At 32.7% G+C, this 22251-nt stretch overlaps 1 protein-coding gene across 3 annotated transcripts in view; it reads left to right on the top strand.

Annotated features, from left to right (window-relative positions):
* DOPEY1 (dopey family member 1) overlaps window positions 1-22251 on the top strand; it is a 77234-nt gene that overhangs the window by 5709 nt on the left and 49274 nt on the right. The window contains exons 3-13 of one of the 3 annotated variants that reach the window (XM_008575515.1): window positions 2446-2616; window positions 4529-4718; window positions 8778-8876; window positions 13306-13405; window positions 14157-14266; window positions 15174-15282; window positions 16412-16532; window positions 18385-18504; window positions 20331-20445; window positions 20799-20828; window positions 21144-21377. In XM_008575515.1, coding sequence (XP_008573737.1) covers window positions 2446-2616; window positions 4529-4718; window positions 8778-8876; window positions 13306-13405; window positions 14157-14266; window positions 15174-15282; window positions 16412-16532; window positions 18385-18504; window positions 20331-20445; window positions 20799-20828; window positions 21144-21377 — 1399 coding nt within the window. Of the gene's footprint in view, window positions 1-2445; window positions 2617-4528; window positions 4719-8777; window positions 8877-13305; window positions 13406-14156; window positions 14267-15173; window positions 15283-16411; window positions 16533-18384; window positions 18505-20330; window positions 20446-20798; window positions 20829-21143; window positions 21378-22251 lie in introns of those variants that run through there. The other 2 variants (XM_008575514.1, XR_550678.1) reach the window with 2 other exon arrangements.

Raw genomic sequence — 22251 nt, 5'->3', positions numbered from 1 at the left:
CTTTCTCAGTCTCCTTTACCAGACTTTCTTTGTCTGAACTCTCCATATGGAGTTCCTTAGGGTTTGCTTATTCCTGTCCCCATTTTGTTCACTTTATAGTCTCTACTTGGGTGAGCTTATTCATGCCCACGATTTTTTTTTTTTAAATTTTTATTGTAAATATTTAAGGTATATACCATGATGTTATAAGATACTTAAAGATAGTAAAATAGTAACTATAGTGAAGCAAATTAACATATCTACCATCTCACATTTTTTTGAGACAAGAGCAGCTAAAATCTCATTTTGTAAAATTCTGAATATATTACAATATTATTAATTATAATCCTCATCTTGTACATTAGATCTCTAGACTTGTTCATCCTTCAGATCTTCTGCTTTGTACCGTTTGAGCTACATCTCCCTATTTCCTCCTGCCCCTGGTAACCACTATTTTATCTTTCATGCGCTGACTCCCAATTTGATATCTTCAGTGCTGTCTTCCACTTTGCACTCCTGGTTTACTTGATATATCTGTGTGGATCTTTAAAAGCAACTAAAGTTCAGCCTGTTCGAAACTAAACTCATCCTCTTCTGCTCTAAACCTGGCCTTTCTGCAGTATACTGAAGCTCAGTAAATGTTACCACCATCTATCCATTTACACAAGCCTGAAATCAGAGAGTTACACTTGATATCTTGCCCACTCCTCCTCCCATCATCCCACCTCCCATATCTGTCACTGAGAGTTCTGTCTTATAGTGGTTAAGAATAAAGGCAGTGGAGTCAAACAAGCTCTATGATCTTGGGCCATTTTCTTCACCTCTCTGTGTTTGTATCCTCATTTTTCAGAACCAAAGTTCTCTATGCCGTCTTTTGAAGAAAGTTCTTAATTTTAATGAAGTATAACTTAATCACCTTTTTCTTTCATGGGTAGTCCTTTTTGTTTCTTGTTTAAGGAATCTTTGCCTGATATATTGTTGCTAGAAAGTAGAAATACAGTGCTTTCTCTGTATTGATCTTGTATCCAGAAACTTTAACCAGTTCACTTGTTCTTTCTAATAGTTTTTGAATTCTTTTGTAATTTTGACATATACAATTATGCCAACCACGAATAATGATGGTTGTATTTCTTTTTTCCAAGTTTAACAATTTTATATCTTTTTCTTGCCTTATACATTGATTAGGGCCTATAATACAAGATTGAGGAGAAGTGGTGACATGAGTATCTTTGTCTTGCTCCCCATGTCAGGTAGAAAGTGTTTAATATTTTTGAAGGTTTAATAAACCTTTCATTCATGGAATATATCCAGTTTGCTCATGATTTAGAATCCTCTTTTATGTAACTTGATTTATTTTTATTTTTTAGTTGTTTTGCATCTTTGTCACTAGAGAGTGGCTGTGATTTTACATTTTAATCTGATTTTGGTGTCAAGTGTATGCTGACTTCATAAAATGAGTTTGGAATTATTTCCTTTTCTATTCTCTGGAAGAGTTCTCACAACATTAGTATGATTAAATATTTGAAAGATTTCATCTGGAGTTTATCTTTGTGAGAGATTTGTAATTCAGATTTAATTTCTCTAGTAGATATGGGACTATTCAAATTATCTGTTTCTTTTATCAGTTTTATTAAGTTTTTGTCCTTGAAATTTGCCCATTTCATCTAAATTTTCATACATATCAGCCTAAAGTTGTTCATAATCTACTGTTCTCTTCATAATATGCAGACTCTATAGTGATGTCTACTCTTTTTACTCTTGATATTAGCCATTCCTTTTTTTCACTTTGATCAGACTTTTAAGGGATTTATCAATTTTGTTAGTCCTGTTAAAACCAACTTTTTACTGATCTAGTCTATGGTGTCTGTGTTAAAAAATGTTCATGGAAACATTAAAAATGTTCATAGAAAAATGTAATTAAAAGATAAAAATTAAAAAAAAAAAAACTTTATTGCACAACATAAGCTCCATCAAGTTCAGTACACTTTTGTAAGCCTTGATACCAGACATTTAGTCTTTTCCTAAAGACCTGGGGGTACTGGGAATTCAGCCATATCAATGCAGTCTTTTTTACATTATTAAAATGATGAAAATAAAAATGTGTGCCCTTTAAAGATTTTTTTTAAGATTAGGAAACAAAAAGAAGTCAGAAAGAGCCAAATCAGGACTGTAAAGAAGATGCCTGATGATTTCCCATCATTTCCCTTTGTTTGATGAGAGCAATAAGCAGTGGCAGTGTCCTGGTGGAGAAGGACTCTCTGGTGAGGCTTTCCTGGGCATTTTTATGCTGTAGCTTTGGCTAACTTTCTGAAAACACTCTCATAATGAACAGGTGTTATTCTTTGGCCCTCCAGAAGGTCAACAAGCATAATGCCTTGAGCATCCCAAAAAACATATAATTGAAAATGAATTAATATTTTGTAGTTATTTTGCTTCCCTCCTCCCCACTTTTATTTTTTAAAACAGTTCTGGATTATTTCCTCTTCTTGCAAATGCTGCTATGTCTGTGAAACCAACATTGCTCAGTTTATATGAGATATATTACCTGCCTTTGGGTAAAACACTGAAGCCTGGTCTACAAGGATTGCTAACTGGTATTCTTCCTGGCTTAGAAGAAGGGTCAGAGTACTATGAGAGGTAAGATGGTGTTTGGTGCAGCTACCTAATCAAAGTCATGAATTTATCAGCAAGCATTCATAGACCAAGTATGTTTTAGTATCACAAAAGTTAATTATTCTATACATATCAATATATCACCTGAATATTTGTATAGCAATAAAGAATTATTATAGTGTATCTAGTCTGTGTATCATACTGAAAATATAGCTAGTGGTAGGAGCACACACTTGGGAGGTGGATGGACTGGGTTCACATCCATCTTCTACAGGCTCCATGTGAGCTTAGGAAAGCTTTTTTAATGTTTTTGAATTTTACTCAGTTTCCTCATCTGTAAAACAAGCATTGTGTTATTTCATTTTTAGTCACTGGACTAAGTGTTTAGCACATATATGTCACTCAAAAAATTGTGACGTAAATAAAATTATTTATTTAAAATAATAAAACAATATATAGGACATTTAGATTAACGAAAATAATGGAAAATTTGTCCATGTGCCAATGGTTTTTAAATTTCTGAAGAGTAAACTGCCTAGCACCAAGTACTGTTTTATTAGCTGTTGACATGATACTCTTGATATTTTAACTTTTCAAAGAAAATAATTTGATCTGTTTTAAAGTGTATTATTATTTCATGGGGAGTTAATAGTTGTAGACAGTAGCATGATGGCATTAAGCATCTTTAATATCTCATTACTGATATTTTTATCAAAAAAAGAAATGGTTGAGGTGGCAAAAATAGAAAATGCCAAACTTACTTATGAGTAGACTTGGTTTAAATTTAGGTAATTTATGCAAGTACATTTACCAGCTACTCTATTGTATTTCAGTTGCTCCCATAATGCTGTAAGAATTTAATCCTGAAAATAACGCAATACTCTTATGAACTATGTTGAAAAAAATAATTTTGTCCTGCAAGTTTATCATTTGTTTTTATTAATTTAACTTTACTTATTTGCTTACAATTTAGAAATGTCATATCAGATTATTTTATTTAGATTATAAATCAGTTTTGTTTTGAATTGTTGATTCTCTTGAGGAAAGAATGGAATCAATACCACTTATAACTCTACTAGTTACAGTTAAAAACAACATAGAAATTGAATAATCTTTATGATTGTGGTACTCCCATGATTTACCTTATTATGTCTTGCTAGTTATTCCACACAAGTTCTATAAAAGGGTTTGTAAATGTGTTATTCTTTCAATGCATAAATGGAGTCCAGAAGAGATTACAGTGTTATTAGTATATCATATAGCAAGTAAACAGTAGAATTCATCAATTCTCTTGATTCTGAATCTTCTATACTACAGTACAATAGACGTTTTTGTATTGCATTCTTATCTTGTTTATCTTATGTTAAAAACAAAATTCTAAATGTAGCCTTTAATAAAGCAGTAATGCATCCTTGATTTTCTATCCTTGTTATTGATCTAATTCAGTAAGTTGTTGTGAACTATATAATGTGTGATTTCAAAAAGAAACATTTGGAAATGTCCTTTAAGATTTTGTAGAAAGTCAACAGAAGATGTATTCAACTATAGGATTACTATTATATTATATATAATAGGGTACTGTTATATAACTGAAATGTGTATGGTATTTTACTACTTAAAGTAGTTTAACAACACGGTAAGGCAGACAGGTCTCGTGGTTGTGGGGTTCATTTTATAGATGAGGAGACTAAACTCATGAAAGATTAAGTGACTTAGCCAAAGTACACATCCTGTAAGTGGTGGAGCCAGGACCTAAATCTAGTTCTCTGACTCTAAAGTATAGTCTTGTTCCAGTCTATCACGCTTGTTTCCAAGGCAGAGTGTGTGACTACAGCATGGATGCTTTAATTCATTGTTTGGAAGAGAGTAATGATTTATTTTTTAAAATGTGAAACTAAATGTTTCCCTTCTTCAACCACTTTATCTTGTACCTCAGAACAAACACATTGCTGGAAAAGGTTGCTGCTGCAGTGGACCAATCAGCATTCTACAGTGCCCTTTGGGGTAGTCTTCTCACCAGTCCTGCTGTGCGTTTACCTGGAATCACGTATGTTCTCGCCCATTTGAACAGGAAGCTTTCTATGGAAGACCAACTTTATATAATTGGCAGTGATATTGAGTTAATGGTAGGTCTAAAAATATGGCTGCTCATTTCACAAATATTTCTTTAGAGCCAGGGACTATTCTAGACTGTTATTGAGGACCATTCCATGAACAAAGTTTCTGTTTTCATGGAGCTTACATTTTTCAACAAAGAAAACTAAAGGCCAAAATAATCAATAATTATTGTTTTTAAAATTCTTTTTTATTTTTATGAAAAAGGAGTTGTTATTTATATCTGTTATCTCCACTATCTGTTATTCAAGCAAATTAATAGTCTTTATTTTTGCCATTTTGCTGACTGATCAGACAACTTTTAACATAGCCACATTTGTTATATTATTCCAAAGTGGACATTCTCTTTGGTCATAGCTTTCTTTGTAAGAAAGAAGGATTTTAGACAAAGTGATATAGCCAGATTCTGTATGGGATTTGTGTGAAGAGATGTGGTACTAGGAGACAGTAAAAGGTAATAGGAAAAAAGTCACATTGGTTGCTTACTTACACTTTTCTTTTTAATTTCAAGATGAAGAACCCAAGGAAGGAATCTTAAAAAAAAAGAAAAAGTGGTTCTCCTAGAACTAGAGAGTAGAATAATGGTAACCAGAGGACTAGAAGGGAAGGGGGACGAAAGAGAGAAGGACAGGTAGATTAACAGGTACAAAGTTAAAGGTAGATAGGAAGAACAAATTCTGGTATTCTAGGCTAATTAGGACTAGTAATATTATATTGTATATTTTTAAGTACCTGGAAAAGAGGATCTTGACCATAATCATCACAAAGAAAGAAGTAAATGTTCAGAGGATAGATATATTATCCACCCTAAGTGAATCATTGTACATTATATGCATGTACTGAAGCAATACACTGTACCCCACAAATATGTACAATTAAATTTTAAAATAAAAGAAAAAGAAGGAAACCTTTTATCTCTATAGAGTGCTATATTAAAATGATCAAGGGGTACAAAATAAAGAGATGCTGAATGGTCATTTTGAAAAGTTTTAAAAAAAAATTTTTTTTTTTTGTCCTTTTCATGACCGGTAAGGGGATCGCAACCCTTGGTGTGGTGTCGCCCACACCGCGCTCAGCCAGTGAGCGCACCGGCCATTCCTATATAGGATCCGAACCCACGGCGGGAGCGTCGCTGCGCTCCCAGCACCGCACTCTCCTGAGTGTGCCACGGGGTCGGCCCTAAAATTTTTTTTTAATTTAATCATTCTTTACTGTTTCTCCATATGATTATGATATGATAGATATTTTTATGTAGATTTTTGGTTAGATTTATTAGAGTATAAATGTACAATTTTTTTATAAGTACAATTGTATGAATTTTGACCAGTACATACAGTCATGTAACCACTACTACAGTCAAAGATACAGAATATTTACATCTCTCACAAAAAGTTTGTGCCCCTTTGTAGTCACTCCTCTTCCTCTATACTCCCAGGCCTTTGCAAACACTGGTCTGTTTTCTGCTGCTGTAGTTTTGCTTTTTTCAGAATGTTATATAAATGAAAACATATTGTATGTAGCCTTTAAGTCTGGTTCCTTTCACTTTACATAACATATTTGAGATTCATCCATGCTTTTTTGTGTGTACCAATAGTTGTTTCTTTATATTGCTACATAGTATTCTATTGTATGAATGTACCACAGTTTGTTTATCCTTTCACCAGTTAATGGACACTTGAGTTTCCCATTTTATGCAATTATTAATAAAGCTGCCATAAACATTTGCTTACAGATGTTTGTGTAGACATATGTTTTAATTTCTTGTGAATATACCTAGGAATAGGATTGCTGAGTTGTATGATAAATGTATACTTAACTTTTCTTTTATAACAGCTTAGAGATATATTTCACAAACCATAAAATTTACTCTCTTAAATTGTATAATTTAGTGGTTTTTAGTATATTCATAAAGTTGTGCAGCTATCAACACTGTCTAATTCCAGAGCATTTTCATCACACCCCTTTCCATCTCACTCTTGCCCTGAGCCACATTAATCTTCTTTCTGTTTCTATGGATTTGCCTATTCTCAACATTTCATATAAATGGAATCATACAATATGTGGTCTTTTGTGAATGGCTTCTTTCATTTACCATAATGTTTTCAAGATCCATCCATGTTGTAGCATTTGTTCCTTAGTCCTTATTATGGGTGAATAAGAATGCATTGTATGGATATACCACATTTTATTAATCCATCATCAGTTGATAGACATTTGGGTTGCTTGATATTTTGGGCTGTTATGAAGAATCTCTACTGAACATTCATGTACAAGTTTTTGTATGGACATATGTTTTCATTTCTTTTGGGTATATACCTAGTAGTGGGATTGCAGGGTCTTATCATGACTCTGTTTACTTTTTGAAGAACTGGCAAGCTGTTTTCCAAAGTGTCTGCACCAGTTTTCATTACCATGAGCAATAAGTGAGGGTTTCAATTTCTTCAAATCCTTGTCAACTCTTATATTGTTTTTTTTATTAGAGCCATCCCAGTAGATGTAAAGTACTATCTCATTGTGGTTTTGATTTGCATTTCCCTAATGACTAATGATGTTGAGCATCTTGTGGTTACTGACCATTTGTATATCTTCTTTGGATAAACATCTATTGAAATCCTTTGCCCATGTTTTAAATTGGGTTATTTTTCTTTTGTTGAGTTCTTTATATTTTCTGGATATTAAACCCTTATCATATATATGACTTGAAAATATGTTCCCCATTCTGTGGATTATCTTCTCCGTTTCTCAATGTATCCTTTGAAGTAAAAATGTTTGAATTTTGGTCAAGTCCAATTCATCTATTTTTTGTCTTTTGCTGCTTGTACTTTTGGTGTTATATCTAAGAAACCATTGTCTAATCCAAAGTCCCAGAGATTTACTCCTATATTTTCTTCTGAGGTATGTTTAAGTTGATAAGAAACTGCCACATGTATTCCAAAATAGCTATACTAAGCCGGCTCTGTGGCGCAATGGATAGCGCATTGGACTTCTAGCCGAGCCTGATGTGGTCAAAATAGCTATACTATTTGAATGCAAATTTTTAAATATTATGGTTACATTTCTTTTTAATGACTTAATGAAAGTTTTAAATAAATCTTTTTTTTTTTCTTTAAAAAGCAAATGACAAACTTGGAAAAATATCTATAGCACCTCACAAAGAACTAGTCTTCCTGATGTTCAAAGATATAAATAAATAAATAAATATTAACAATTATATAGAAAATGGATTTGAACAAATAATTAAGGGAAATAAAAATAATTTAAACATGAGGGCTGGCTGGTTAACTCAGTTGGCTAGAGCATGGTGTTAGCCACACTGAGGTCTATGGTTTGGATCCCCATACTGGCCAGCCACCAAAAAAATAAAGAATAATTCAGACATGATAGGATGTTTAACATTATTTATAATATTAGAAATAAAATTTTAAACCACATCAAACAAGTTTTTATATATCAGATTGGCAAAAATAAAAAATGTATTCGTTAGCATGTGTAGAAAAAGAAATTGTCACACATAGCTGGTAAGAATATAAAATAATATAGCCCTAATAGAAAGAATTACACTATATAAGTTGCAACAGCACATACTCTGAAACCTGGCCATTCTACCTTGAAGGATTTATCCTACAGGTGTATTTTTATATTACATAAGCATATTGCAGCATTATTTACAATAGTAAATGTTTAGAAACAGTAGAAATGTCCATCATTAGGAGCCTGGTTAAATAAATTAGAGCTCATCTATGAAATAGGGGATGTATGCATGTGTATGTTTATGTGCTTGTATTTGCAAAAACTATTCACTGATAGTACTGGTTGCCTGCAAAAGGGAAATTCAGTGATTGGGAGACTGATGGAAGAGAAGCTTTTTGCTGTATACTTAATTTTGGTACTCCTTAATTTTTAAACCATCACGATATATTTACCTATTCAAAATAATGTAAATACATTTGATTATAAGATTCTCAGAAGCATACTTTTATTTATTAGAGAAAGTGAAGAGTTGTTACATTTTCATGGCAAAAATCTCCCATCGTCTTAGACAGTAGTTGTTAAAGGCTCTCTTATTTCAGGTAGAAGCAGTGAGTACTTCGGTGCAGGACTCAAGTGTACTTGTACAGAGGAGCACACTGGATCTCATACTCTTCTGTTTTCCATTCCACATGAGTCAGGTAAAACATTAATGCTGATATTAATATAAGGCATTCATGGATGATCATAGTTTTTTAATGTGTAATTATTTTTTAAAGGCATGTGTTTGGATTCTTTTGCTTCATAAATCAGTATGTGTATAGAAAACAAGTTCCTTTTTAAGGAGTGCAATTTGTGAAAAATTTGAAGAAAAAAGCTTCACTGATTTGGTAAGAATATAATTAAAGTAGATTATTTCATATCTTTGAAAAAAGTTCCAACCTATAAAAAGCAAGAGGCACTCATTGTTAACTGAGTAAACAAAGACTCAGATCCAGGCTTTCTACTCAGCCGTCATCTGTCTGTCCTGATGTTACCTTATCTCACTTTGGTGATTTGGGGATGTATGCCAGACCGTTAGCAAAGATGTCTCTTATTTCAGAGCCAATATTTAGTCACTATGACATTCTCTCGTACTTTTAATACAAATAAGAGCAAATAACTTGACAAATCACGAGGGAAGTGTTTCATTGCTAGAACTTAATTTAATGACTGTCCTCATTTTCAAAGACTATGATCTAAATTCCTTTGAGTTCTAAACTTTGAAGAAGAGTGATTTAGAGCATCAGTACATAAACATTCAGAATGGTGGAACTATATACCTAACAAAAGTAATATGATACATTGAATTTCTACCTTGGGAATGTAAGTTTATTTCTAAAAAGGAATTAGCAGAAAAAAAACTATTATTTGGGGTTTTCATAAGAACTGTGATTAGTAGATAACTGTGGTGAATTTTCATTATGATTGGCCCATTTTTCTTTATTACTCTTCAATTTTTTCTTTATTACTCTATTGCTTTATCCAAATTTTTCTTTATTACTTTATTCAATTTAAAATTGAATTATTAATAATTGAAGAATTTTATACTTCGTAGCCTATACTGTCACTAACTGGGACACAAACCACCCTAGTTTCTATTTTGAGACTTTCACCCTTAAGCCAGGGGCTTTTATTATGCCCTCTGGATTTTCACAGAAACCCTGGGACATTTCAACATAGACTAAACCTACCGGTGTTCTAGTATAGGGATGGCAAACAGCCCCCAAGGTTTTAAGAATGATTTTTACTTTTTTAAAGCATTATAAAATAAAAAAAAGAAGACTATGCTAAAGAAATTTATGTGGTCCAAAAGCCTATAAAATATGTACTGTCTGGCTCTTTATCAAAAAAAGTTTATTGACCTTTGCTCTTGAACTTTCCCACTGCTTTCTTCCAAACATTCAATAACATTATTAGTCCCTCAGTTGCTAGGTGCCTCAACAAGATCTGAGGAATTAAGTAATAGGAAACTCAAACTGAGAGGAACTTAATTTGTAATCTCACTAGATAAGTGTTTATTAACCTTTTTTCAGCCTGACTTCCTTCAATACTTTATTTTACCTTTTCTGTATTCCTACCAGCCAAGATTTTCTCAAACCTTGCCTTCTATAATTTGTATTATGAAGACAATAATGTTTTTTAAAAGTACAACCCAATCCTAGTACTCTTCTGATTCTAATACTCCTCTCCATTAATTCACAAAATTATTAGTTTACCTGATAATAAGGATCCTGCCATAGTCATCTTTCCCACTTTCCCTGTTTCCATGTCTTGCATATAATAGACCCTCAGCAAGTGTTGATTGTAACCATGACTTAACAGACTTCGTTACCTTATTCCAAAAGCATGATTGCTGTTACAAACTTCAGCAGTGGATGGACTTCTAGACTTCTGTTACTTATTTCATAGAAAGCTGACCCCAATCTCTAGTGATATTACAATAGAATTTTTTTACATATTAGAAATATGTGGTGATGTAAGTAGTAAGAAGTGATTTCTTGCCTTTTAATTAATTTTTAAATTGAGAAATTAAAATTGTATATATTTTATCGTATACAGCATGTTTTGAAATGTGTATGCATGCAGTATTTATCTCTCTGTGCGTTGCTTGTTTCACTCAACATAAGTTTCTCTCCAGGTTCATCCATGTTGTTGCAAATGGGAGTATTTCATTCTTTTTTATGGCAGAGTAGTATTCCATAGATAAATACTGCCATGTGCTCACTTATATGTGGGAGCTAAGAGAGAAAGGAAGGCAGGAAAGAAAGACCACAGCAGTGCCCTGATCCAACAGAGAGAGGGAACATTACTAGGGCTACAAATTGGAGTGGAGGGGGGAGGGAGAGAAGGAATGAAGTTGGGGGATAATTGGGAAGGGGACAAAGAGTACACAAGTAATTTCTGGTAATGGGTATGCCCCCAGTATGAATCTGGCCATCACATCAGGGCAGGAGGGGGGACAATCAACTTTGTATCTCATGAATATTTGTAATAAATAAATAAGGATGGAGGTGACATACATAAAAAAATGTGTATACATTGTCTAATAGCTAATTTGAGCTAACATATTCATTACCTCACATACTTATTTTCTCCACTGAAACACTTACATGTTGTACAACAGGTCTCTTGAACTTAATTCCTCCCTTCTAACTGAGATTTTGTATCCTTTTTTTTTAAAGATGACCGGTAAGAAGATCTCAACCCTTGGCTTGGTGTTGTCAGCACCACACTCTCAGCCAGTGAGCCAACCGGCCATCCCTATATAGGATCCGAACCCGTGGCCTTGGTGTTATCAGCACCGCACTCTCCCGAGTGAGCCACGGGCCGGCCCTTGAGATTTTGTATTCTTTAAGCCATATTTCCTACTTCTTGCTTTCTTAAGAGTAGTTTTTCTCTCAAAATAACACTGGGAGACATTTGTACTTTTTAAGATTTTGTGACACTATCTATAATCTACACATCTGATGTTGAATAGTTAGATCAGTTATTGTCAAACACTTTGGTTGCAGGACCCCGTTATACTGTTTAAAAGTATTGAGGAACCTAAAATTATTTTGCTTATATAGGTTAGGTCTATCTATATTTATCATATTAGAAATTAAAATTGGCAAATTTTAAACTATTTACTAATTCATTTAAAATAACAATAAGAAAGTTATTACAGTAGCATAAATAACATTTTATGAAGGTAACAATTTTTCAACATAAAAAGTATATGTAAGCATTGTTTTACATTTTTGCCAATCTCTTTTGTGTCTGGCCTGATAGCAGAAAGCAGAATGTTCATATCTGCTCTGCAGTCAGTCTATTGTGATTTGTTCTTTTGGTTGAACTACATGAGGAAAATCTGATCTTACACTGATTTGTAATTGAAAAAGTGAGGAATATTTCAGTAGCATTTGCTATTAAAATTGCATATTCTTCTTTGATAGGACACCAAAACTTAACAGGCCATGGTTTTCAAATATTTGTTGCGATATTGTATCTAAACCCATATCAATGAATTTTTCATATTTATTTCATTAAAATCTGCTCATGTATCTTGCACTTTCAATGGATCTTCTACTCATTTCAATTTGGCTTAAACACTTAGGTCCTATGAGGTTTAGGTCCTTTATTTATAGAGTGGTTGTTAAATTTGTCAATTTTCAAGTTACCTTTTAATTCTCAGATTCCAAGATTCTATTCTAAAGGGAATATCTAGTATTATTGTTAAAATTAACAGCAAATTAATTAGTTGCCTTCCTTTCTATTTTTTTTTCTACTTTACCTCTTTTAACTGAAACCAGATCTCTTTTAATCATTTTTTAAACATCTAATTAAGGCTATTGGGAAAGAGGCAAAGTAAAAAATTAATTATCTTAGAAAGATATGGAACAAAATTTTTAAAAAATAAGATTTGTTGAAGTTGGATGATTGGAGCAAAAGGGCTCATTTTTTTTTTCCTATCATTTTCTATATGTTTGAAATACTATAGGATAAAAAATTTTTATCCACAAAAAATAAGATTTGTTGAAGTTGGATGATTGGAGCAAAAGGGCTCATTTTTTTTTCCTATCATTTTCTATATGTTTGAAATACTATAGGATAAAAAATTTTTATCCACTCTCTCACACCCACCCCCAAGATAAAAATTTTAAATGAAGGAATGAAGTACTTGGAAATGATGAAGATAGTGTCCTTGTAAGGAGATTAATCAGTTGACAGCACTATAGATATGAAAGACTGACGCCATATAATTTTCTTGTATCTGCTTCATCTTACTCCATTTTTTGTTTTTTGTGTCAGATTTTGCTATTATTGGGTAGGATAAACAATCTTAAACTGGAAGTTAAAATAATTCAGTTATAGTTTGAGCTATGTAGCTAAACAGCCATGTGACCTAGTTTTCTTCTTGTTTCCTAATATAAAAATGGAAGTAATAATTCCTGTGTTTGAAAGATCAAATGAAATAATATTATATGAAAGTACCTTATACACCCTAATTATCTGAGCATATTGCAAGGCATTATTTTTTTAAGGAGGAACACAAGTCATATGCTTCTATATGTGATTAAGTAAAAACTACATTCCTAACTTTTTCAGGCCACTCGACCAGATATGATCAGGATCTTGTCAGCAGCCCTTCATGTAGTACTAAGGAGGGATATGTCCCTGAACCGAAGGCTTTATGCATGGCTTCTTGGTAGGTATTTACTGTGTGTGATTATAGCTGGGAAAAGATCAAGGGAGATTTGCCATATATAAGTATTATCAGGTTGGGTGTATGTCCTAAATGAAAAAACTGAAAGTTTTTGCGTAAATGGACAATAAAAAATATAAAGTGTTAATTGTGTATTGTATAAAGAAATTTCAGAAGCCTCTTTGAAGAGGCTGTGTGAATCCATAAGGTCATGTTCCCTTGACAAGGGTTTTTTCCGTTACAATTAAAAGGTTGTAATACTATGTTAGAAGACAAAGAAGGACAAGTTAATAATCAAAATAATTTTCAAAACTTCAAAGTCATCAAAGGAATCAGGACTAGTGCTGTTGTCTCGAACATGGTACCAGTCTCCCACTCAGGCAGTAAAGCATTGTGAACATTTTGGTCTTCCATAATTTTTGTGAGTGTTTGGCCTATTTTCACAACTATTTGCTGTCTCTAGTGAGAGGACACAACTCATCTTCAATGTTCTTAGTCTTCAGTTATTTAACTGTTGGTAAGATTGAGGGAAAAAAAACAAAACAGGATAATTCTGGAAGAATACTATGATACTCATGTATTGAATTGGTTTCCCTTTATTAAACTATCTAAAATGATCTCTCTTGCTGACACTGAATGGGCTACTAATTGGTAAGTGTTTAGTGCTGTTCTTAAGATATTTGCTGTTGGTATTTAATGAACAACAGTTTTGAGAATTCCACTTTGATTCGTTTTGCAATTTGTTTCCATGGAGGTTTTGATAACAACGGTACTATCATAGGACCCAGAAGCACAAGACACAGTAATCCTGAAGAACATGCTACTTACTACTTCACTACCTTTTCAAAAGAATTGTTGGTCCAGGTAATAAATGCTTTCCTTATTCTTTGGTTACTTACTGGCCACTAGAGTTACTGAAAAAGTATAAGACAAGGTCCTGCTTTAATTGAATTCACAGTTGAAGGGGTGGAGTCAAGGCACAGAGACTTCCTAAGAAAGACTGTATCAAGTGAATGACTACAATAAAATAATCATAAGCTAGTCTCCTGTGTTAAGGTCAGAGGTATTTTTCCTTACTTCATTATTTTCGTGACTTTTTTAAAACACAGTTGCAGCTTCTCACCTGTCTGCCACATAAAATTTGTAGCTTTTCCAAAAATGGGTCAGGACCTATGTTACTTCCTATGAAACCCCAGGGAGATTTGGGCTGTGACAGGAATTTAAGTGTCATGAAACCTATTGTAATGGAAATGTTAAAATAATCCATAGGTTTATTTCATATTATTTTACTTCTATTATATTTATTCAATGTATTTCATAATAAACTGAGAAAATACATGGTATCTGAAGCATTTTCAAATGAATGAGAATATAAGAGTATTGTTAGTTTTGAGTCACTAATGGGAAAATAATTGCATAATAGCAGATACTGCCATGATGATGTGGCATAGTTTGGGGTTGATGATCCTAAATAGAAATATTTTTAATTTTAGGGCAAACGACTCATCTATATGTTTTTTTCTTGATTTTCTTTGACTCTCACTTTTTTCTAGAGAATATATAAGCGTTTTTTTCCTTCTCTCAAGACAGATGAATATAACATTTTTTTCCTAGCAGAGGAATAAGGCCAACATTAGGGAAAGGGCTTGAGAAAAGCAATAGGGGTTGTAAATCTCCATTACATATGGTTACATTTACAAATATTTTTTTCTTAAGAGAAATATCTTTGATTCTGTTTACTTAATGACTAGTATACTTTTCTTTTTTAAAGGCAATGGTGGGAATCTTACAAGTTAATGGATTTGGAGAAGAGAACACCTTAATGCAGGATCTAAAACCTTTTCGTATTTTAATCAGTTTACTGGACAAACCTGAGCTAGGTAATATATTTTGTCCTAGAGCATAAAGTCACATGTTGTTTTGTTTCATAATAAAAACAAGACAGTCATTAGGAAAATTGATATATTTTGAGGTGGGCTTTAAATACAAATTCTTAACAATTTCATACTTAAAGTTCACTCTGCAAAATTAAGAAGATACAGGTGTGCATCCAACCAGTATGTTGTTGTATATCTGCCCTGTAACATGTATGTAGCAGGAAAGTCATTTTGAAGCTTCTCTTAATATTGATTAAGTTACTGAAATTGAAACAGTAATCTGTCATGTTTTATAGTTCACAGAATTCAAGGACTTGAACAAGAATATTTTACTTAATATCCCCTTCAACTTTCTTCTTCACACCCCCTTTGTTTTGTGTGTTTTCCCTTTCTTCATTGTATATTTGTTATATATTAGACCTGTTTGGAAGTTAATTATGGCATCTGAGACAGAAATTAAAGAAAAACATAAAAACATCAGTAAAATGAAATCATAAAATATGTAATTTCAAATTATATGCAGATATTTTAGCAAATGTTAAAAATGAAAAATTTCAAATATAAAAATAACTTGATTTATATCAGTGGCTTTGAGGGGCTTATTAGCTATTCTATGATAATAGATGAAACTCAGGAATTTTTAAATAAAATGTCATTTGTTTTAGCAATAAAATTTAGTCATGTATTTTAGTATTATGTGAATTAATTAATGAACTGTAGTAATACAAGTAGCATTTACTGAATACTAATTATATTCTAACAACTGTGCTACTCACCTTTCAAATATTTTTCTTAATCCTTAAAATAGTCCTATAAGTTTGGTATTATTAGTCTCATTATGAATGAAGACTAAAAATCACAGAAATGAAATAACTTGTCTGAGGTGACAGAGCTATTAACTGCCAAAACCAATGTCTGTTATATGAACCTGTTCCTTAAATAAACATTTGTTCATTTATTTAACTATTTTACAGTTAGCCTCTCAAAATATGAAGTTTAGTTTAGCTTCTGAAAAAAAAATTCTTTAAAAAAAAACTTGTTTTAAAGCATCCTTTTATTGAGCCAATTTTCAGATAATCATGACTTGCCAGTGCTAATTAATTACTGCCTTTAATTTGTGTCTTAATTTTAGGACCTGTAATTCTGGAAGATGTCCTGATTGAAGTATTTAGAACATTATATTCTCATTGCAAAGCAGAATTGGATCTTCAGATGGAACCTCCCTTCAGCAAGGATCATGCTCAGTTAAGCAGGTGGATTATCAGAAACTGAAACATGACATAAAAATGCCCTCATTTATTTAATATTCATAAAGTGGACACTACTCTGTGTATTTTCTTAATATTACTTGAAGTGTTAGTAATAAGTGGTGATCTTACTCTATGAAGTTTGTGTTGTGATGAGTAAAATTGATTTAAAATATCACTGTATTTTGGTAACATGAAGTATCATAATTAACCGCTCTGATCTTTCACACAGGCACTTACAGCATGACAATAGAACTGCCGTATTCAAGGGTTAGTTCTTAATCTTACCAGTTTAGAAAATTAAACTTTAGCAGTTAATGTGAAGATATAGGTTTTAGGGAATTTATTTGCACTTACCAAACTCAAAAGAGACTAAGTGCCACATGTCAGATAATGGGAGTTGTATCTTGTTAACCAGACCTGGTTGTTTGCATGGGGTAGTGCCTCTTGGTGACTTGACACACTGAGGAGACCAAATCATAGATGAGAAAAAGACTTGAACACAAAGTTAAGTCAATTAAAAGGTCACCATATTTTTCCCCCCGAGTTATGGTTATTTCTTCTTTCAGGTATGTATGTATGTATGTATGTATGTATATATATATATATATATATATATATATACATTTTTTTTTTTAAAATGCCTTGGACTAGTCACGTAACATTGTCTAAGTCAATGACAGATAGATGCTGACAAAGTCTGTTTCTTCTCCACTTTGAGTAGACCACTTATTTTTTAGTATCATCTATCAGTATAATATGACAGAGTTTCTAAGACTACAATTTGTTTTCTTACATAATTTGCATTTCACTTGTGTCTTCTTGATGACACTTTGGAGATACTCTGGGCTTTCCTAAAACATACACACATATATAAATATGTATTTGTATACATACTTGTTTTTATATATATGTATTATGTATAAAAATGCTTGAAGACAGATTTTGATTTCTGATATAATCCCCTGTATTTTTTATTAGAGAAGTTAGTGTATGTATTTGTATACATACTTGTTTTTATATATATGTATTATGTATAAAGTGCTTGAAGACAGATTTTGATTTCTGATATAATCCCCTGTATTTTTTATTAGAGAAGTTAGTATTGACTGATATAGTATTCCGTTGCACTCTGTACTCTGCCTGAGGATTTATATTGCTCCACAGAATATTAAGTATTTTCTGCAATAACATACTAGTTGTATTGACAGTATCTTGCTATACAAAGACAATTGCAATGGCTAGAAAGGATGGGAGGAGAAAATAGGTAAGTAATAGGCTAAAGGGTTGCCAACTGAAATAAAGTTATTTTTACCTGATGAAATTTCAGTAATAATGGCTCTTTACAGAACTAGTCCTTTCTGTTGTTGTTGTTTTTCAAGCTAAGAATAAGTTTGATTGAAGCCAGTCAAAATAAACTTAACTTTTCTTAAGAAAATCCTGAACAGCACAGGAGAACAGACAAATTTCTTCAGAATCAAGGCTGTCAAAATCAAATCACTACTCAGTTTATATATGCCAAGGGAAACAAAAGAATTTGATACCAAATTAATAGTTTCACAATCAAAATAGTTTAAAAAGAACTTCCTGTTCCTTTTATTATTTTGCAGAAATTATGCAAGGCTAATTTCTGGTCTTGGTCATACATTTGAATTATAAAAATTCAAATTTGAAAAAATAACTACACAAAGTAATTGGAGAGTGGCAGTAGATACAAATTATTTGCAATATTCTTACTAGCACATTTTCTAGCAACTACTTAGGAATATGTACTGCTCTAATAATATTGCACTCAAATTTAAGTTTGAAAAAATAAATGTTAGTATTTTTTGGTTTTCATTTTTCTTTTCTTTTTTAGTAAATTAAGGGAAAATAAGAAAACCGCAGAGCTGATTAAAACTGCCAACCTTCTCTTTAATTCCTTTGAGCCTTATTATATGTGGGATTACGTTGCACGTTGGTTTGAAGAATGTTGTAGGTATGTTAAACTCTTTAATTCATTTTAACTTAATAACTTCCAAATTTATCCTTTGATTCTTTAAGTTGAACCTAATGAAAAGAATGTTCTTTTATACATTCTACTGCTACTGACAACTATCAATTATTTACTAGCCATAATCTGACTCTGCCTTGTCACTCTAGGATATAAAATCATTGATCATATGATCTTAGAATTGGAAAGGAGTTTAGAGATGAGTTATACATTTATACATTTACAACGCAGATGAAAGATTTTCTCTCTTAGTCTATAGTAATCCAATTTTTCTTTATTGTATACAAGTTGGCAAATTTGTGGCTGCTGCCTCACCACACGTTTCCAAAAGGATTCCCACTTTGATTTTTTTAAAAAATACTCTTTAGTCATTCTTGTGTTCTTAAAGCCATAGAACCGGTCCATATTGTCACTGTTAAATGGTAAAATCCCTCTGTACCTTAGCACATAAAGCCTAAAAAATGGTCTGAAAACCCTAGGATACTAGTGAACCTGAATGGAATCTCTGTCTGGATTCTAGACCAAATCCTCTCAGAACTAGATTAATCTTTCAAGGCTCAGGAGCATGTAGTCAAAATGTAAGAATATACAATTTTGGGATTAGAAGTCTTAAAAATGTATATGTTGCTGCTATATATTAAGCCCTTTAATGATTTAGAAAGTTGTTTGCTTACTCATTCAGCAGATGTTGCACACCCAGTTAAAAGCAATGTGCTGGGCATATAGACAGTCCTCGTCTTCAAAGACTTTATAGAGAACAAGTAAGACACGTACATGTGTATTTGTAGTATTAAATTTAAAATTACATATGCCTTAATAGAGAGATTAAAATGTGGTAGAAATGGAGAGGAGTTATGAGTGTCTTTTTGCCACCTAGCCCTGAGTTTTCACCTTCTACATTCACAAACACATATCCACCCTTCTGTGTTCACAAACACTCACATCTACCCTCCTATGTTCACTGCTACATTCACAAACATCATATACATCCATTCTTCTTTAACTAACCTGGATTATTCCCTGAACACAAATTAATTTTCATGCTGATGAGCCTTTGCTTGTGGTATTCTTTCTAAAATATTCTTCCCCCTTACCCATGTGGTAAGGTCACATACAGAGGATATCCACCTTTCAGTAGCCTTCCTTGACTCCCTCAAATCTCCCATCAGAATCAATTCCTCCCACTCTGTCACATTGTTGCATTTATTTGTCTACATGCTTATATTTCTTGCTGGTCAGGGATGCATCATATTCTTACTTTGTGTCTTCTGAGTGTAAGGCAGTATGGTCATGTAGGATTAACATGACTTAATGTGAATGTTTGTTGGAGGAATGATCTCTACTACTTGGATCAGAAGAGGCTTCCTGGAAGAGGTAACATTTGATCTCAGACCTTGAAGGATAGATGCATTCTGGATATGAGGGGATGTGGTTGGGGGAGGATGGTAGTCCAAGAAGAAAAATTGGTATAAACAAAGGCAAGTGGTTAGAAATCAAGTTGCAAATAATCCATTTTAACTAGTGGGAGCAATGGGAAATAAATCCCCCAAAGTGAAATCCATTCAGAACAGTTGGAAGTGTAGGATTAGAGTTATAGGGAGAAGTTAAGCCTTGGAATCTTGCTTTGAAAATTTTCCACATAGTGGTACAGTAGTGTCCTTAGAGAAAGAGAATGTGTTATCACAAGAACAGTACCATGTGTGACCCAGCGTGGACTTGGCCTTCATTAGAAAGACAATGATGTTGTCACATGTTTTCATACCACCCGAAAGTATATAGTATACTTGATAAACTGAATTTTGTCCTTTTAGGAGGACACTGCACGCCAGACTTCAGATTGGACCTGGAGACAGTAGTGAGTCATCTGAGTTACAACTGACCAATTTCTGCTTACTGGTGGATTTTTTGTTGGATATAGTTTCTTTGGTAAGACCACCTTGGTAAAATCAAGGAAATCTAATAATAAAGTTCAAATATTTCATTTTGGAGACAAACTTCCTCTTCAAATAAATTTCATCTTTAAAATTAAATAGATTTTCCCCCCTTTGGTATAGTATTTTTCCATAAAATTTTCCTTCCAAGTGTTTTGTCCTGTGGCATATGTATAATATGTGGAATATACTTCATAATTGCATGCTATAAAATCCTAATTGTTTAGCGTATAGTTGTCAAATGCTGCATTCATATTTATTAATGATTCTTTTTATTAAATGAAGACTGTTGGAAATCTTTTCCTCTTATGTTTTCTCTCCTCAATTCTTTGCTTTCTCATTTTGAAGCCTACTAGAAGTATGAGGGTGCTGTGTCAGGTATGACATTCAGCCTGTTTTGTTTTTAACTGATTCTGTTCACTTTTGTTATATTATAATTTCAGTAATGTAGCAGATAAAACTGGGGTTACTTTATAATATACACTTTGAAGCATTTAAACTGAGAATTTGGGAATAGAAATTTTATAAGTCATCAACAATAAAACGACTACGCAATGTTAAGAGCATGATACATATAAAACATTACAGATGAGTAAAATTATTGTCTTATTCTTATAGATTAATAAGTAAATGAAATAGTATAACCTTTGGGTTATACATTATTTAAACTTTTCATTTCACTTTTATTTTCAGGAGACTTATATTGAAATCCAGACAGAACACTTACCGCAGTTGCTACTCAGGATGATTTCTGCCCTAACAAGCCATCTCCAGACATTGCATTTGTCTGAACTCACAGATTCACTCAGGCTCTGCTCTAAGATCCTTAGCAAAGTTCAACCTCCACTATTATCTGCTGGTACTGGAGGTGTGTTGCAGCTTCCAAGTGGGCAGAGCAACTCAGTAAAAGAATTGGAAGACAAGAAGGTAATTTCAGCTATTATTTCTGGTATTGGAGTAGTTATATTTCTTCAGAGAAGAATGGTTTCTGAGTAAAATCACTTATATACAAGCATTTAAATATTAGTGAATCTTTTCTATAGATCCAAGTGCTGTGGCAGTAGAACATCATGTAGGCTTTTGGCCATAGTGCAGTTTAACTGTCTATGTTAGCTCTTTCCAATAGAAGTATAATGTGAGCAACATGTACAATTTTTAATTTTCTGGTAGCCACATTAAAAAAAGTAAAAAAGACAGGTGAAATTATTTTTTAATTATATTTTATTTAACCCAATATAGCCAATATACTATCGATTTCAACATGAAATCTATATAAAATTGATGTCATGTAAAAAAATATTAGTGAGTTTACATTCTTTTTTGTACAAAGACTTCAAAATTTAGAGTGTATTTTACAGCACATCTTTATTCAAGTGCTAAATTTTTATCAGAAATACTTGATCTGTTTTTAGTCCGACTAGTGATATTTCAAGTTGTCAGTAGCCACATGTGGCTAGTGGTTACTGTATTGGACAGCAGGTCTGTATCTTAACTTTTCTGGTCCTTTTCACATACAGTAAGGTTCTGACATGCTATTCTTGAAATCTAGGATCTTTTTATTCATCTCAGTCATCCATATGCTTAATGATTTCTTTATGAAGTTGAGTTAAATTAAACTAGTATATTGGGCCGGCCCGTGGCTCACTCGGTAGAGTGCGGTGCTGATAACACCAAGGCCCCGGGTTCGGATCCCATATAGGGATGGCCGGTTCGCTCACTGGCTGAGCGTGGTGATGACAACACCAAGTCAAGGGTTAAGATCCCCTTACCGGTCATCTTTTAAAAAAAAAAAAAAAAAAAA

Source organism: Galeopterus variegatus, unplaced genomic scaffold, assembly GCF_000696425.1.
Source record: "Galeopterus variegatus unplaced genomic scaffold, G_variegatus-3.0.2 Scaffold1202, whole genome shotgun sequence".
In the NCBI taxonomy this organism is placed as follows: domain Eukaryota; kingdom Metazoa; phylum Chordata; class Mammalia; order Dermoptera; family Cynocephalidae; genus Galeopterus; species Galeopterus variegatus.
The sequence above is the reverse complement of the archived record's forward strand: the minus strand, read 5'-3'. Positions and strand labels throughout refer to the sequence as shown.